This window comes from Typha angustifolia, chromosome 12 (assembly GCF_048772165.1).
Source record: "Typha angustifolia cultivar Huaian chromosome 12, ASM4877216v1, whole genome shotgun sequence".
NCBI classification, from domain to species: Eukaryota; Viridiplantae; Streptophyta; class Magnoliopsida; order Poales; family Typhaceae; genus Typha; species Typha angustifolia.
In genome coordinates this window covers 2,408,862-2,426,732 of record NC_133250.1, presented here as the reverse complement: position 1 = coordinate 2,426,732, position 17,871 = coordinate 2,408,862, and the positions used below count along the sequence as shown (strand labels likewise).

The following is a 17,871-nucleotide window of genomic DNA, read 5'->3' as shown; positions in this document are numbered from 1 at the left end:
GACTACTAATATGATTTTATGAATTCCTTCTAAATGATATATTGTATATATTTATTTAATTCTATAATAAATCATGCATGCTAAGAATTTAGATGGTAAAGAAATCAAAGAAACTATCATACCATGTATTATCTAATCATATATCTATTACATATATATTCATGCTAGAGATCATCTCAACAAATAAAGTATAAAAAATATACTTATCCCCGGTCATCTCTATATAAGATCATATAATAATATTGAAAACCAAAACAAGATGCACATATAAATATATAATATATTCTGATTTGAAAAAAAAATTATCTAGAGATAAGACTACTCACCAAATAAGCATAGAATATGCAAAATGCATATTCTTCATGATTATCAATCAAATTATTTATCACTAGTAGACTCTACAAAGTCTCAAATAAAAGAATTGAGATATGAAGATATTTAAATAGCATGAAGATAGACTTTTATGCAATTAGAAATCATTTATATAATATAGGATGATTAATTAGGTTTCTAATTACTCCTTAGTTTTACTAAGTAATTAGATTTACATTATACATTTAATTCTAATAATATAAAATATACTACTATTACAAACTATATTTACTCATTAGTAACTCTAACTTTCCTAATTATAAAGTAAGCATATAATGGTTATTCTCTTTTTAATTTCTCAAAAAAGACTATTATCTTTTTATATAAAAATATAAAAGGGTTAAAGATACATATTTTTTTTTACAAATATGAGTACATACAACATCTAATTATAATTTAATTATTTGATAATTATTACTCTTCATTAACTAACTGTGAATCACATATAAACTAATCTTTACTTAATTATGTAAAATAATAAACATGAGAGCCTACTATTCCATTCGATACATAATAGTATCTAATAAAATACTAAGCATGCATATGAGTGTATATATGAATCTAACTATAATTAATAAAAATATATGTATTAATCTAATAATAGTATATAAGCTATAGATGTATTTATATTCAATAATAATTATACTAATTATGTTTATTTATAATCAAGTTAGTGGGGACATATTCTTAAAATAACAATTGCTCAGTTAATGGCTGATTTCTCACTAGCGGCTCGATTCCAACAAACTTGAGAGAGAGAGAGAGAGAGAGAGAAGAGAAGAGGAGAGAGATTCGACGACTTTGTGGGCGACTTTTCCTAACGGGGCGAGCTCACCAATAATTGAGGAGAGAGAGAGTGTGGCAGTGTAGGAGGTAAATCGAGAGAGAAAGAGAAAAGTTTATAGAGAAGGTAGCTTAGGGCTAATAGGGCACCCACTCGCATCACCCTTTGATACATGACATGAGGTTGACCACAGTGTGGTTGGCCACGCCGTGCCATAAAACAAAATTTTATTTTTAATTTATTACAATGAAAATATTATATTATTGTTATATCAATCATTTGGTTAGGAAACTATCTAATGTTTGATATCACAGTAAAAGAAGATTTAAAGAAGAATCCAAGTATCTGATATTATTTATAAGATAAGTTATACATATTGAACACTCTATACTTTATGAAATAAAACATCAACAAAGATTAGTATGTTTATCACTGAGACGCATTTGTTAATTTAACATGAACGTTCATTTAAAATCAACCGTATGATCTCTATGTGAGAGGTTTTATTGTCAATGTATTTGCCGTATTTATTTTTCCAAATTATTTTCAGCTTAATTATATATAATTACTTAGTTTTTGCATTATGACTTGAGTTTAATTTTTCATAGTTTGAGCAATATTCGATTTTTCTACTCTTAGTAGAATTCAACTTTCTTAATCCAAATATAATTTAAAATTTTACCATTTGACTTTAACTTAGAACTTTGATTTTCATATCTTTTTACTCTTTGTCAAATTCTATCTCCCCCAATATTTCATATTCTAAAAAAATTTGTTTGTTAGTGGGTAATTAGTGGTGTTAAGCAACAACTTTACTCTTTTATTAGAAAATTAAATGAAAAATAAAAAAGCTGTACCCGAATGGCGTCGGCACAGGGTGCTAGTGAAACACTCGTAATTCACCACATGTCTCTCATGAAAGATCCATATACAGGATATTATGGCTAACATCAGTAGGGTCCGTAGGTCGCAATGTGTCCATCAATAGTACATAACATAAGTAAAAGTTTCTAAACACAATAGTATATCTCGAAAGTATATAACAAGTGGGAAGTGCACATTTTCACAAAACTATTACAAACAAGTAAACTAAGAGGCCTAATTCCTCACTAATGCACTTAGCGCTTCCTCTACAATATCAATCAATCTGTGTTGTATATCAAACATGAAATTTAACACACAGCAAGTGACAATTTTCATGAGCATGATACTATTTTAAAAAATATGTAATATAAGTAATGCATATGTCTACACATAATATGATAAAGTGCATAATATCTTAAAATAATAGGTACGACATATGACATACTTATTAGCTAGCATGGCACAATTACGGCGCCATTTGACACTTGATATCCACATGCCTATCCATCACATTTGACACTAGGCCTGCTAGCCATCACATGCTTTCATCTGGAATGGATGCCCCCAAGAGGGAGGGTAGACTTTTTTAGCAATAAAATTGTCTACTTAAGCCCCATGAATAGTTAAGTGATTGCCTGTTGATACAAACTAAGGACCCTAGTTTTAGGTCCATCACCACAAGTACCGCACATACTATGCATTAACGTAAGAATTCATTGCACTAAGACTATATAAAGACATCGTTATCTTGAGCCAAGTAGGTACCACTAAGTTTATGTCAGTCTACCCTCATATTTTTAACTTTATTACCACTACCAGCATTATAATTGTTCATCTAAGCTTAGTGAACAACGTGCTTGATTATTTAGAATCCACAGACTGGGACATCATATGCTGGCCCTACTATATTATACTATAATATAATTTTCTTAATCCTTTTGCCTAGCTAAGGAGGTGCCAGGTACTATTGAGAAACAGATGATGATGATTATAGCATGCTATCATGTGAACATGATATCAGTCAAGCATCAACATGCATAATAGAAGTATTATCATAAAATAATTTATGTATCACCATAAAACAACATGCTGCTAGAGATACACAGTCTATCATGGCAATCACAGATAATATCAAGTGTCATTATGTGCAATCCTCTAGTTAATGTGCCATGTCATGTGAGGTCCTTTTATTTGTTTAACCTATCCACTGCATATAAGTATTATTTATCAATTGTTTAACCTAACACTGCATATAAATAAGAAAATAAATCCACTTGCCAGGAATCCTTAAATTTTTAATAAAGTTTTAGTGTTCCTCACTAGTCACTAGTAGGTAGGAAATCTGCATCAATATTAAGAAAGAAGGTTTCAATGACAATTATGTTTTTAAAAAAACACACTCTAAAATATTAATTTTATTGTAAGTTATTCTTGATTATTATTATTTTTTTCTCTCAGATACTGTTGAGTACTATTGACTGCTCCTACTCTTCTGTAGCTTTGCATCTCCTTAATTTCACTAAACAACCAAATTGTAGGCTACTTGTGTGCTTGAAGACAAGAACAAATTAACTAATAATCATCTCAAAACCATTGACCAAAATTAGAGAAAGTCTCCATCTATTGTTTTCTGCCAGCTATCAATTCTAGTGAAACCACCACCAGAAAGAAATAATAAGAAGAAAAGCTATCTAATTGTATGAATAAGTAGTCTCCTCTGTTAGAAGTTCTATTAAAAAATATATAAAAAGTTAATTAATTGAAGATAGATAAAAATATTTTTACTTTCTCTTTCCCTTTTATCCGTCGGAAATAAATTTTAAAAGTAATTAGAGAAAATCGGTTTAGGGTTTAATATTTAGAGAAATTGCTGTATGAGCCGCTAAAATAGAAGATAGAAGGATATAAATATGGGTGTATTTTTTTTCATATATTAAATTGGTCAAATTTTTTAAGATCATTTTTATCTAAATTTCTAATGAAATTTTATTGCCCACTCTTTTTCTTGAGAAGGTGAAAGTGATATTAAGTAATAGTTGAGAGGGACATTGTTATTTTAAAATTATTTAAATAATTTTAATATTTGAAGACAAAACAAAGTAACTAACCTAAGTTATTTGGCAGAAAGATCTTCCCACATTTCTTCTACTCTAAAAGCATAGTTTCTCGTTTAATTTTTAAGTAGATTGGTTATCTATCATGCTCCATATTTTATCAATAAAAAAATAATTTTTTTTATGTATACCCCTCTCATTTATTTTCTATTGTACTTTTGATCACTCATCTACTTATTAAAGAAAATGATCAAATAATTAATCTTACTTTTAACATCTTTTTTTTTCCTTTCTTAGGCGAAGTTGGAACAAAAAATAAATTTGAAAAATTTGTATATAATGCATTGACTTTTAGCTAAATTTGTATTTATATCATATATTTTTATTATTTATAAATCGAGCCCTATGATTTAAGGAATATATGTAGAAAACACCTTTAACTAACAAAGTGAGAATTTCTATTGATTAAAGATATTTTATTTCTAAAATATCTTAAATGCCTAAAATTCCATTAGGTTGACCCCCAAGTTGACCCGCAGAACGAGAATGTAGCCACGACCCTTGCCTGTGCCCTCGAAGGGGGATTTGGAGTCTTTGAGAGTTGACCCCAAGGGCTTGATCGCGGTAATCACCCTCAGGTGGCGGGGAGAAGAGCGACGTCCACCTGCCACCCTAGCCTTTTGGCCTACTATAGTGGTGGGGAAGAGGTGGGTGTTGGTAACAAGCTCTTTCCTATTTGTTGTAGTGTTCACAAGCACCATCCTTGGAAAGTCGCAGTCAAGCGTGCAGTCTCCAACGGTGGGGACCCACGGCGTCATCTTGGAGAGTATGGAGGCGCCCCTCATCATTGAGGAAATATTCAATGGAGCTACCACTGGGGGAGAGTAGTTGGCAGAGCCCCCCTCGATCTCGACGGCGTAGCCAAGGAGATCTTGCACTCGGGCCAGACCTTGATGTCCAACACCTCGACCACCACGTCGCTCTCGCCATCATGTCGTGAATGCTAAATCCTCAATGAGGGAGGTGGGGATGATGAGGAGGGAATGAGAAGGGAGGAGGGAGGAGAGAATGAGGCGGGAGGAGGGAGGAGGGTTAGGTGGGGATGATGAGAAGGGTGGAGGGAGGAGGGAGGAGGAAGGAGGGTTAGGTGGGGATAATTAGAAGGGAGGAGGATTGGGTTTAGTTGGTTTGGGTGGGTTTAGATCTGATGGTGGATAAGGGTGGATTAGGTTTAGTTGGTTTGGGTGAGTTTAGATCTGACAGTGGACAAGGGTTGAGCTGGGTTTAGTTAGTTAGTGGGTTGGATTGGGTTTAGTTGGTTAGTTGGTTTGAGTTAGGTTCAGTTGGTTAGATGGTTTGGGTTGGGTGTAGTTGGTTAGGTTTAGTTCTTTAGTTGGTTTGGGTTATGTTTAGTTGGATTGGGTTGACGGTATTATTATAATCTTCTTAGTATAGTTAATTTAACCTAGGGGTTTGAGGGAGAAGGTGGTCGACCCTATAGAAGAAGGGATGAGCTAACCAACAATTAGGATTTGAGGGAGTAAGAAGATGACCGCTCTACTAGTCTAAGGGATCGACAGTTAAAAAGGAAGGGAATAAAGTTGGCTTGATATGTCAATATTCTTCCATAATCCTAATTGGCTGCTTTCTATATATTTAGAGATTGACCAAAGTTTAAAAATATTCAAATTTACCCTAGTACAAAATGATCTCAGCATTGGGCATTCGGATGTCGTTGGACAAGCTTTTGAATGGTTCCTCAAACTCCAAATCTACACTCTTGAATTCGGGCGTTCGAAAGTTATTGGAAGGCATTTGAACGATGTTAGACGAAGATTGCTCTCTGGTTCCAACGTTCGAATGCCGTTGGATATGCACTCAAACGCTTCGAACATCATTGGTTGGGGCGTTTGAACATCATTGGTTGGGCCTTCATACACCTTGATGTTATTCTACTCCCGAATTTTGATGTTCGAACACAATTATTTTAGGTGTTCAAATGCCTCAATAAAGGTTGTGGTGCGATCGCCGTTGGCTGGGCATTCGACCACGCGAGCCCGATACCAGAAATTCATTACAAATAGTAAACAACTAAAACTACAATATATAAATTCAACCTAGTGAACCCAATCTCCATCGTGCGGCGACCCGATTAGACTTGAATCACATCAATTTATATCTCTAACCGTGAAGCTCTAGAAGAACTTATATATATATATATATATATATATATATATATATATATATATATATATATATATATTCTTACAATCACTTGTCCACCTAACTTCAATTCATCTTTCATGCAAATTTAGGGTTATGAAGTCCTAAAGAGACCATATTCTAAGCATTGAAAATATGATAACTTTGCAGGAGAACTAATGGGCTCATTCTTCTTCTTCTTCTTTTAACCAAAGTGTTCTTGCTTTGTTAAACTGCAAAGCAATGTTATTTTGATTGCAATGCAAAATTACCTACTGTCTATAAAATCTAGGATTAATTATAGTTTATTGCTATACAGTTTTAGCATAAAAATCACTTTATATCATTATGCTCCCTTAAACTTCTAGGAGAAAGATAGCCACAAATATCATTAAAAAAACTTATTTATTAATTGGTAATGGTATAATTTCTTAGTGGGTTAAAGAGTCTCGTCATTAATATTATATTAATGGACCCGAGACTTGCGTAATACTCCGTGATTGATGATTGATGACAGATTAAGAAGTGATAATTTTGGCAAGTGGGGGTGATTAAATTAATTTTTCATTAAGATTAGGATTCCTCGGAATAATTAATTTCAACTAATGGTCAATTTTACTCGTGTTCTCTTACAATAAATTAATCCATTGGAATGCCTCCACTTGTCTATTCTTCGATTTAATGCTTCGTGATTTGGACGTAATACCAAAACAGGGGACCCCTAACGCATGCCATGACTCACATAGGAGTTTCTCTTGTCATTTTTCACTTTACTCCCTAAATTTTTTTATTTTTTATTCTGAAACCCAGAAGAATTTAGAGCCATCCTATGTTGCTATACAGAAAATTACAAATAACACCCCTACCATTTTTTTTATTATTAAGTTAAGTTTAATTTAACAAGCACTTGATAGAATAGACTAAAAGGTAAAAATATATTTTTATACACACTTATTTAGTATGCCCTTTTGAGACTAAATAACAGTAGTTTAGAATTTGGGTCTCATGGTTTAATATTTTAGAGGCTTAATTTAATTTAATCTAATCTTATTTTATTATTTTATCTGGTGGTTTTAGTTTATTTTTAATGTATTCCATTAACTTTCCTATGTATCACTTTACTCCCTGGGATTTAAACTATATAATAAAAAAATTAATAAAAAATTTCCACCATATATACTCTAATAACACATGACAATTTCCATGGAAAATGAGAATTTTATTTTCTTTACCACATGCACTTTGATTTCATTGCAAAAAAAATAAAATAAAATAAAATAAAATAAAAAATTTAAATGTGTTACATGATCAATTCGTTGACCTAAAAGTTTAAGTTGTTAGGTAATGACCGTCTTATTTATTACACGCTTTGATTTTAGATACTTTCGAGAATCAAAATATAATAATAATATATATTTATTTATTTCTCTCTTTACCATCTTTTAAATATTTAAAATCTCCTAAATGTAAAAGACTATTTTGCCCTTATTTTACGAGGTAAAAGGATTTATTATAATAAGAAAGATTTAGAAGGTTAAAGAGATCAGAGTACAGTAAGAAATAAATTAAGAGATTCATGTACAAAATGGTATGTTTGATAACTAGCAAACCTAAAAGCTTAAGTTGTTAAATAACAGACTGATACTATATACTATCTTTAACACGCCTTATTACATACGGCCCCTAATACTAGATTCGATGATTATTAATCTAAAAACTTAATTTATTAGGTAATATGCTAATAATATTATATTATATTTTTAACCAATAGATAATAGTTTGGGGAGTGTGGAGTTTGGACAGCTAGGAGGTTAGGTATGGGCAGTGACCACATTTTAAACATTCTGAACACTCAATTAATTACTCAAAATAATTAACCACTGGGAAATTAAATATAAATTTAAATTTAAACCAGACAAAGAGAAAGATATACACACAAATAGTGGCAAGCAAAGGAAAGGGAACTAAGAAGCAGACATGTCTGCATCTATTGAAGCAAGTCTTTTTACTAGTTTAAGTAAGCCAAATTCCTTCTATCACATGTTTATTTCACCTTAAAACTTAAAATATATACCTAAGAAGGTTAAAAGATTATTTATTGTGACCGTGATTAAAAAATAAAAAAAGAAGTCGATGACTAAATTAGCGACTTATAAATAAATTAAAAAAATTGCTTCAAAAATTGATAACTATGAGAAAATTTTCTATTTAGAAGTTGTCGAAACGAACTAAAACTAAAATTATTTTCTCTTACATTTAGCAATTTTTTTTAGCAATTTTAAAAATTTTGTATATAAGTTGTCGTCTAAGTATGTGACTTATAGTTGAAAATTATTGTCCCAGTTAGCGATTTTATAACATCTAGTCTTGTATTTAAATTTTGAAATGTACTTAATTAATGTGTAAAGGCAAAGATTGAAAGGGCTAGTTTGGTCAAAAACTCTCTTAAGAAACATCCTTTAAGATTTGCCCTTTCTATAGTAGTACTTTTCCCTTTCTTTGAAGGAAAATGTTGCTAGATTCATAGAACTCTCTCTCTCTCTCTCTCTCTCTCTCTTGATAGAATAATCACAGCAAAGCTAGAGAGGAAAGAAGCAAAGCAAAGGTATTGTAGTTTATAGTATCCAATTTTATTGTTTGCTATTCTTCCAATAATTTTAATAGTCCATTCATTAGATTGTATGCATGCCTATGTGTGTCTAATCTATGCCTGTTTCTCTATATATATTTAGACCCCCCCCCCCCCCCCCTCTTCTTCCTATTAAATTTAGAAATCTACATGTGACCAATTATAAGGCAATGTAAATAGTTCTTTCTACCAACTTGGCCTCCTTAAAACATTAATTATCAAAAAAATGGACCACACCTTAAATTTAATATTAAAAGAGTTTTACTTTGACTAGGTCTGTTGTTATGTCATAAATTAATATAAAAAAAATACTAAATTATTCAGCATTTATGTTAAGAGAAAAATGTTGAGCAATTTAGCACTTTAACTATTAGAAAAAATAATAAACAATTTACTATTTTATTAAAGAAAAACAGTAGTCTATTTTTTTTCCTACGTAGTATGCTGATTACTTTATCCGAGAAGCATTTAATTTTAAATAAATACTTTATATGTGAACCACTTAATTGTTTAACATTTTCCCTGTTCATAAAAGCGCTGAACTATTTAGTGGTTCTTTGAGCAACTTATTACTGGCCACAAACATGCTCTCTTTGATAATAACTTTGTTTCGATAAACTAGATTAGTATATAATTTTTTAAGGAGACCTATTTTGGCCAATAACTCCCATGTAAAGATCATTTTACTCATATTTTATAGGAAAAGAAAGACGAAAGTTGTAGTTAAGATGACGATATGATATCTTTTAAACTAAGATATATATGTGAAATACTGATATGTTAGATCATCTATTAATTCAAAAACTTTAGTCTTGGGTAATTCAAAAGATAAATTATTAGGTAGCAAACCAACAACGTATATCATACTTTTAACATACCCTTTTATATGTGGACTCTAATATAGCACATGGATAGATAATAGATAATATGATATGCGACTCACTATACATTTACATATCGATGTACCTCTAGATAAAATAGCTCTGATACTATGTTAGATAATCAGTTAACCCAAAAGCTTAAATTATTAGTCAATAAACCTATATAAATTATACCTTAAATATGAGGATACTTTTGGATCTAGGATTAATTAATTAGAAAGGGAGAAATTTTTTTACACAAAAATAGAAATACATTAGTTATATATAAAAAAAGAGAAAAAAAAAGATAAATTTCAAATTACCCAGGTAGTTAAGCTTAAAATTCAACTACCATTTCGAACTTTTATTTGTATCACTTTGCCCTTCATTAGTTTAGACTATGTTAAACCATTAATTTTTACATCCAAACTAATTGAAAAAAATGTAAGTTATCATAATACTCCATAGAATTAAAAATCGTATTATTTGATTAAATATGAATCTTCTACTCATGTTTTTAAGATGACTGAATTATTTTCTCCTGTAATCATATATTCAAAGTGAAGTATATTGTGGGAGTTAGATATTAACTAAGATTTGATGCTTACAATTGTAGATTAGAGAAGCTAGAAGGATTGGAAGTACACTTCAGTTTAAAATTAAAGAATAACACATAAGAAGTAACCTAAATAAAAGGAGAAGGAAAATTTTAATAATCTAACAATGACCACTAATATCTTTTTATATTTATAGTCAGCTTACAGGGTGAGGCACAAGCGTGCAGAGATAGGACGAGCAAAGCGCGAAAGGATGGATGTCTAAGCGATTGAAAGAGTCGATCTAAAAGCTAATATCTTTCTAAAACTTTTTTATGCTTACTTGTTTTATTAGCTTAAACACGGAGTAAAGTGACACAAATAAAAGTTCATAGAGCAGGCCTAACTAAGAGGGTAATTTATAGTTTACCATGAAAGAAATCAGCACAGGGGTGGTTTGAGCCGCCAAAGCTAGGCATGGAGGGGAAAGCACTTATCAAGCACATTTTAAATACTCGCAAAAACTAAATTAAATATTCAAAACTATTGACCAATGACCACTGGGAAATTAAATATAAAACTAAACCTGACAAAGAGAAAGATCACATATATATAGAGAGAGAGAGAGAGAGAAGAAGACATGTTACTATGTTAGCATCTATGAAGCATATTAGAGTTGCCCTTCCTGCACTTGTACTTTACCCCTCTTTTGAAAAGAAATGGTTGATAGAATTATAGAACTACTCAGTCCCTTTCTTTGCCATCCATCTCTCTCTCACTCTCTATATTTCTTGATAGAAGAATCGTAGCAAAGCTAGAGAAAGAGAAAGAAGCAAATCAAGGCTGTAACTGACTCATTTTACTCATTTTTATAGTTTATATTATCCAATTTTACTGTTTGTATCCTATGAATAATTTTAGTATGCCTATATGTGTCTAATCTATGCCTGTCTCTCTACCTTGTTAGTATATTTCTAGAGCCCCAGAGGTGCTCTCTTCTTCCTATTAAATTTGGTTGTGTCCTACTGGAAGAAGAACCCAAGTGAGTCCTCTATCTCCAATTTCTTGTTGCTTTTAAGGTCTTCCTGCAGTTTGACTGCCAAGATAAGATTTCTGTTTCTTTTTCTTTCTGAGTTGGGTTTTGAATCTTTTGATTGATTTTAGTCTAAATGGTATCTTGACTGCTAATGCCCTCAGTTCCCTTTCTTTCATTTTTCTTGACTGGTCTTTGCTCCTCTTGTTTTAATTCTTGTATAGTTTTCTAGCTGGTTGGTATGTTGGTGGTGGTTGTTCTTATGTGATGGTCAATTAAGAGGAAGTAGTTATTAGGATTGGTGGAATGAGTTCTAGTTGGGTATTTTAGGAGAGAAAGGAGGAGCTAAACAGGAATATTGAAGAGATTTTCTTTCTCATGGAGTGGGATCCTAAGTTGTCTTCATGGGATTTGGAAGAACTGGGCCAAAACTCTGATGCCAAAATAGGCTCCATAATTGGGTTTGGGAGCCAGATTGGTGGCCAAGCTTGCTCAGTTGATCTAAACCTTGGTGGGTTGGAAAATTCTGCACCTCCAGATAGGTGGAAGAATCAGACCAGGGTTTCGGCAAGGGTGGCCCGTTCATCGAAGAGGGCTCGACTGGCGAGCAGCTCGAGCCAGACGGTGTTGTGCCTGGTTGAGGGATGCAAGTCTGATCTTAGTAATTGCAGGGAATACCACAGGCGCCATAAGGTTTGTGAGATCCATTCTAAGACTCCAGTAGTGGTTGTGGATGGCCAAGAACAACGTTTCTGCCAGCAGTGTAGCAGGTAGTCAAATAAATATTCTTTGACTTCTTTTTGTTCCTTCAGATATAACAATCATCACGCTTTGATCTTCTTGTATGATCTTAAGATAATTCTTTCGTAGAAATGGAAATAGAGTTGTCTTTAGATATATTACAATTAAATCCTTGTCTTAACTTGATGGAAATTGCGACACTTAGTGTTCTTCTCTGTGTTTATTACTTGAAAGTTGTATATTCTTTTGATTTTATAGTCCGTGGTCCTTATAATACTGACGGTTGACACATATGGGTTTTACAAAACTTGATTAGGATATGTGAGATTTGCCATGAACATTCAGAGTTCAGATACTGTTCTTGAATTCCACCTACTAGAAAATTTCCCCAAAATCAAGGAAATGTTTGGGATTCATTTTTCTCAGTGATTTTTTTATTTTTTTTTACTTTGTCATGATTGTTTCAATTCCATGTAAACAAGAGGGCTTCATATCCTTCCCAGTTTAGGTTAGAGATTGTAAAATGTATCAAGGCATATATTGTCTGTCTGTCTGTTGCACTGTGCACTGCTGCTTTGTGATCAGTCTTTTTATTTTGTTTGATTACATTTGGTTCACCTACAAATCAAAGTCACTGCCCTGTATGTCGCTCTTTGATTACATATGGAACTAGAGAAGTTAGCGCCCTTGTGGGATGTGGATTTGCCACATTTGTGACCCATTTTGTGGGCCCACAATGTCTCGTGTTGGGAAAGGCTGGCTCCTTGTCTAACTATGATTAGCCTACGGCCTTGATAAGAAAAGAAGTTTCAAACTCCAATAAAAACTGCTAAAGACTATTCCTCACAAGTCTTGCTCCGGTTTCTCAATATGTTAGCTATTTCTGATTTTTCATCTTAGTGGACTTTCGAGTGATATGGGGTTAGCCGGAGAAGATCCTGTAGTTGAGATAACTCTACTGAATATTTGACAAGCTGTCTCAAGAAAAAGGACAAAGTTCTGCTTTCATCTTCCCAATTACACAAATGATTCAAAGACCAAGCAATGCTACACTCCTACTTGATAGCTGCTTTTCTTAAGATTGTGTTTTCCAACTATACCTCTTACATGGTTATGATGCGTTCATGCTTGCAATTTAGTTTACACAAAGCTGCAAGGAATTCAGGGTTCTATGTTAGTTTTCAGAACATATGCTTTATTTGACATATTAGTTAGTATTTGTGCTTCATCCACTAATTTCAGAAGCCAAAGACTACTTGCCTCCTAGAGTTGCCTGTTTTTAACTTTTATCTCCATCGAATTCATTTTACTACAAGTTTTTTTCTTTTCAAATAAAGTGTTTTCCTTATGTAAGTTTTTTGAATTTTGATCCATAGATTCCACCTGCTGTCGGAGTTTGATGAGGTGAAACGAAGCTGTAGGAAACGTCTTGATGGACACAATCGGCGGAGAAGGAAACCTCAGCCTGAATCGATGACTTATAGCAGCATTTTTGCAAATCGTCAAGGTTTGTACTCTTACATATACTGCAGCCCTATAAACATCCGTGGTTATACTGTTGATCTAAATGGAAATCTATTGCTTTGGTAGTCAAATTTACACTAATAGCACTAACGACTGTAATCCTATTGGTTAAAGGAGCTCATATTATATGAGTGTACCTAGTCAAACTCCAGTGGGACACCAGTTTAACTGAAACACTATTAAATTCTCACTTCTCTCACAAAAGAAAAGGTGATCATATTGATAGCAAGATTGTTGAATCCTCATATGTCTAATCCTAGCGTGCTGATATACCCTTTCCTCATTATTTCATTTTATCTGCTGCTAAAATAAAATTCTAGTAACCATTGTACCACAATCAAGGTTTTAGAGGCTGTAGGCGGTAGACAAGCAGACAAAAGGGTCATGAAGTGCCTAAACGTTAGGCAAGTGCCTAAGCACCCAGAATTCTAGAGAGTTTAAAAGTAAACAAATATAAGAAATAATAGTTAGATACAAAGTTAAAACTTATGCATATAAACTAAAAATATATTAATGCATTCTTATTAAGAACCATACCAACCAATTAGGGTCCAATAATTTATCATGATGCTATAATTTTGAATTTCAAAGTCTAATCTACATAGTAAAATATGGTTCAAGGGTGGTCATTTAGGCGGGATCTAAGTGGAGCCTAGTAATATTTTATCTAAGGTGAGAACTTAGGAATTAAGGTGGAATTTTTTAAAACAATGACTGCAGTATTTCATATTCCACAAGAATCAATATTTGATAAACAAAGCATGCATTCACTCTTTGCTTTCTTCATGATCTTTACATGAAGACTGAAGCATCTATATCATGATAGATTTTTATGTGCATGTGGCATTGCATGTATTTGAAGCAGTTCATGCTAGGTTCACTAATATCAGCATCCAAGCAACAAATTACTTAGTAAACAACAGTCTGATCATAATGGAGGCATTTCTCCATAACAAAAGCGCACTCAGTTATATCATAATGCCATAATGCCATACTAGCTTTGTGAAATAAATATTCATTCATGCAGTGAACCACTTATTCAACTATCCAGCAATATTTCCAACTGCTACACCGGAGTCCAACTGGTCATCGATCATCAAAATTGAGGAAGACGCACAAAACAATGACCCCTCCCTGCATTTCGCTGAGCGGCAACAGCCCTTCAGTATCTCCTTCTCTGACAACACCAAAGAAAGAAGGCCGTTCTCTTTCTCGCATAACAATGGCAATGTCCTCAGCGGCAGAACAACTCTGCAAGCCTCCGCAGGAAGCAGTAGCAGTAGAATTTTCCAAGATAGACTAATGGGAGCTCTCAACTCAGATTGTGCTCTCTCTCTTCTGTCATCACCTACACTGAATTCATTCACCAGTGCGGACCAGATGCTACTACCAGCAGATAGGGTTCCAGTGGGACAATCTCTTGTTTCAGGTCTGCAGTACAGTGTGCTTGGTCGATACTCCGGCTCTCGAGCATCAAACACCTGTTCATCAACCAGGTTTTCTTGTTCTGACATTATAGATAAGCATCTAGGTGCTGTTTTAGAATCTGATGCTTGTAACGGTAATCTCCATCACCATGATCTGTTCCATGTTGGGGGTGAAGGGTCCTCAGATGGAATCCCCCAGTCTCTTCCCTTCTGTTGGCATTAATGTGCAATTAGATTTTCTTTTTAGCTTTCTTATATCTCAATTCTCTTGATCTTAAGGATTCTTTAATATTGTTTACCTTTTATGATCATATTAACAGTATAGATAGACCTGAATTATATGGCTTTGCCAACTCCTCAGAATTAGGTCATTTGATTGGTTATAGTTCTACGAAAAGTGCGTTAAGGTGTGGTTTAAAAATGTACTCAAATCTAGGGGGCAAAGATTCCAGTTAATTATAAAGATGTCTAATTTCCAATCCATAGTAATTAGAAACCACCGGCTAGAATCTGCAAGAATCCTTTTCTGGCTTGTTTATATCTTTTAGTTAGTTATCTAACTAATTAAGGGGAATGGAGAGTCATAATTCAAGTGAATTAGGGTTTGACACGAACCTTAAAATCCAGTTCAATTCAAAAGCTTTAAGCTATTAGGTAGAGGTCCAAGAGTTTATATCAATCCTCTTAACTTTTTGTTGTTCTTTTTTTTTAATACGAGACTAAACCCTAACTAGTGATACTCAATAATCTTGCCCTTCACGATGAGGTCAACATCAAATACTCGAGTCTAATCTACTACTCCCAATCAAGTTTCATATGCAATTTCTTTTTTAGGGGGTCTAGGGCATTGTAGCCCTACTAAAGACGTTATAAATTTCACCGTTTAAGATTTTAAGGAAAACACTCATCAGATAAGCATTTTAGCTAAAAAAGAAAACGTTGAACTCTTTAGCATTACACTTAACTCCTCTTAACTGATCAGTACGGAAAAACACTTAAATTAGTATGAAAAAACTTCCTTTAATAATAATAATGCCAAATTTTTCGGTGTTTTACCATAACAATAAAATGGCAAAAGTTTCAGCATTTCATCTAAATTTGAAACATGACTAGTTTGGTCAAAAACTCAGCATAGACAGCTCGAATCATTTTCTAATAAGCTCACTTTTTATCATGATTTCTTCATAAGAGCATGCAGGATTGTTAAATTATCAACTCCGTACCAATCATTAGAGAGACGAGGAACCCTAATTCAAATGAAATAGGGTTAAAAGTAGACTTTGAAACTCAACCAAACCTAAAAGCTTAAAGCTACAAGGTGATGTCCCAGTTGATTGAGTCAAAAGCCTTTTCAAAACTAAGTTTGATTAGCAATCCCTCCATTTTGCAATGATGAACCCAAATGATGGTCTCCTGTGCTATAAAAGAAGAGTGATTAGGTGAAATGAAACTATCAAGACAAGATATGAAACTTCAGTGATAATCTTCTGTACACAATTTATTTAGACTTTATATATATATCAAGACAACCACTCCTCTATTAGGGAAGAAAGATATGAAAGATTTATTAATCCCTCACCAAATCATCCTTAATAACATCCCACAATTCTTGTAAAAAGAAATCATGGAAACAATTAGGTGGTAGAGCCTTCCTTATTCCCACCCAACCCCATAACTGCATCCCTTGACTTCTTGTTCTGAGAAGGGGCTAATAAGAGAAGAAAGATCCCAAGAGAACAGAAACCGAGAAGTTAATAAGGTGAGAAGAAATCAAGGAAAGCCGAGAGGAGAACCGGACTAAAGAATGAGCATGAGATGGAATTTTTCTCAGAAAAATTCTTGTCTGTTATAAACTAACCAGAGCAAATCTAGAGTGAAAAAAATAATATTTTTAACATGGCTGCACTTAAACATATTGCTTGTTCTGTTGTGTGGAAAAGTGAATTTTTAATCAAACACTATTAGCCTCAATGGAATAGTAAATGATAAATCTAATTCAATTATGAAACATTGTAACTAAGATGCTAATAGTAAAAAAAATTCTAGAGATTAATCTAACCACAAATAAGTAGCTCCAAATGTATTTTCTTACAAAGAAAAAAAAGAAAGATAAAATTTTATGTGGTTCGATAATGTGCTTATGTCTACGGGCGGTGTAAATCTTCAATGCACTATTTAAATCCTGGTACAAAGAGTTCTCCAAAACTCCAAACACTCTGAGTACAATGGTAATTATCTCTCTCTAATATTTCTAATAGTTATCCAGCCCTAAAACCCCAATTAAGTATTTATAGGGATGGCTTGGAGGAGAAGAAATTTGCTGGCCGTTTGAACAGGTTGATGGTGTTTGAGTGCTCGTGCACCAGTTGCTAACTCTTTCTACAGAACTGCTCGAATGGGTGGATGACATTCAAATATCCGTGCACCGTTGGAAACCTGTTACCATCCGACCATATGGGTTAAGTCGAGTCAAGTCGAGTTGAGTTAAATTAGTTACTTAGCTTTATCATTCTGTTTTGAATTTTAAATAACTCGGATAATCCGCATGCGGATCCAATCTGTTAGGGATTTTACTCCTATAAATAGGGTTAGACATGAGTTGATAATAATCATTGAATGGAGAGAAATCTGAGTTTAGCCAGTTATTATTTTCGTCCTTATCTTTTTATATTAATCGTTGGATTGTCTTTATCTTCATAGGAGTAGATCATAACTGTAGATCCCTTTTAAGCTTCCAAACCCTAGCCACCTCCTACCTCCAGCAGCCACCCTACTACACGGCTATCCACCACCACCCTTGGTCGTCCACCACTCTCCGACGACCGCCACAACGTCAAAAATTACC

General features: G+C 33.3%; 1 protein-coding gene across 1 annotated transcript; it reads left to right on the top strand.

Moving 5' to 3' along the window:
* The first annotated feature begins 10,941 nt into the window (after positions 1-10,941).
* Positions 10,942-15,281, top strand: LOC140772630 (squamosa promoter-binding-like protein 16). Its single transcript, XM_073114789.1, has 3 exons — positions 10,942-12,104; positions 13,452-13,582; positions 14,627-15,281. Exons 1-3 carry the CDS (start codon positions 11,713-11,715, stop codon positions 15,247-15,249), a joined length of 1,146 nt encoding a protein of 381 aa, XP_072970890.1. The 5' UTR covers positions 10,942-11,712; the 3' UTR covers positions 15,250-15,281.
* The last annotated feature ends 2,590 nt before the right edge of the window (positions 15,282-17,871 follow it).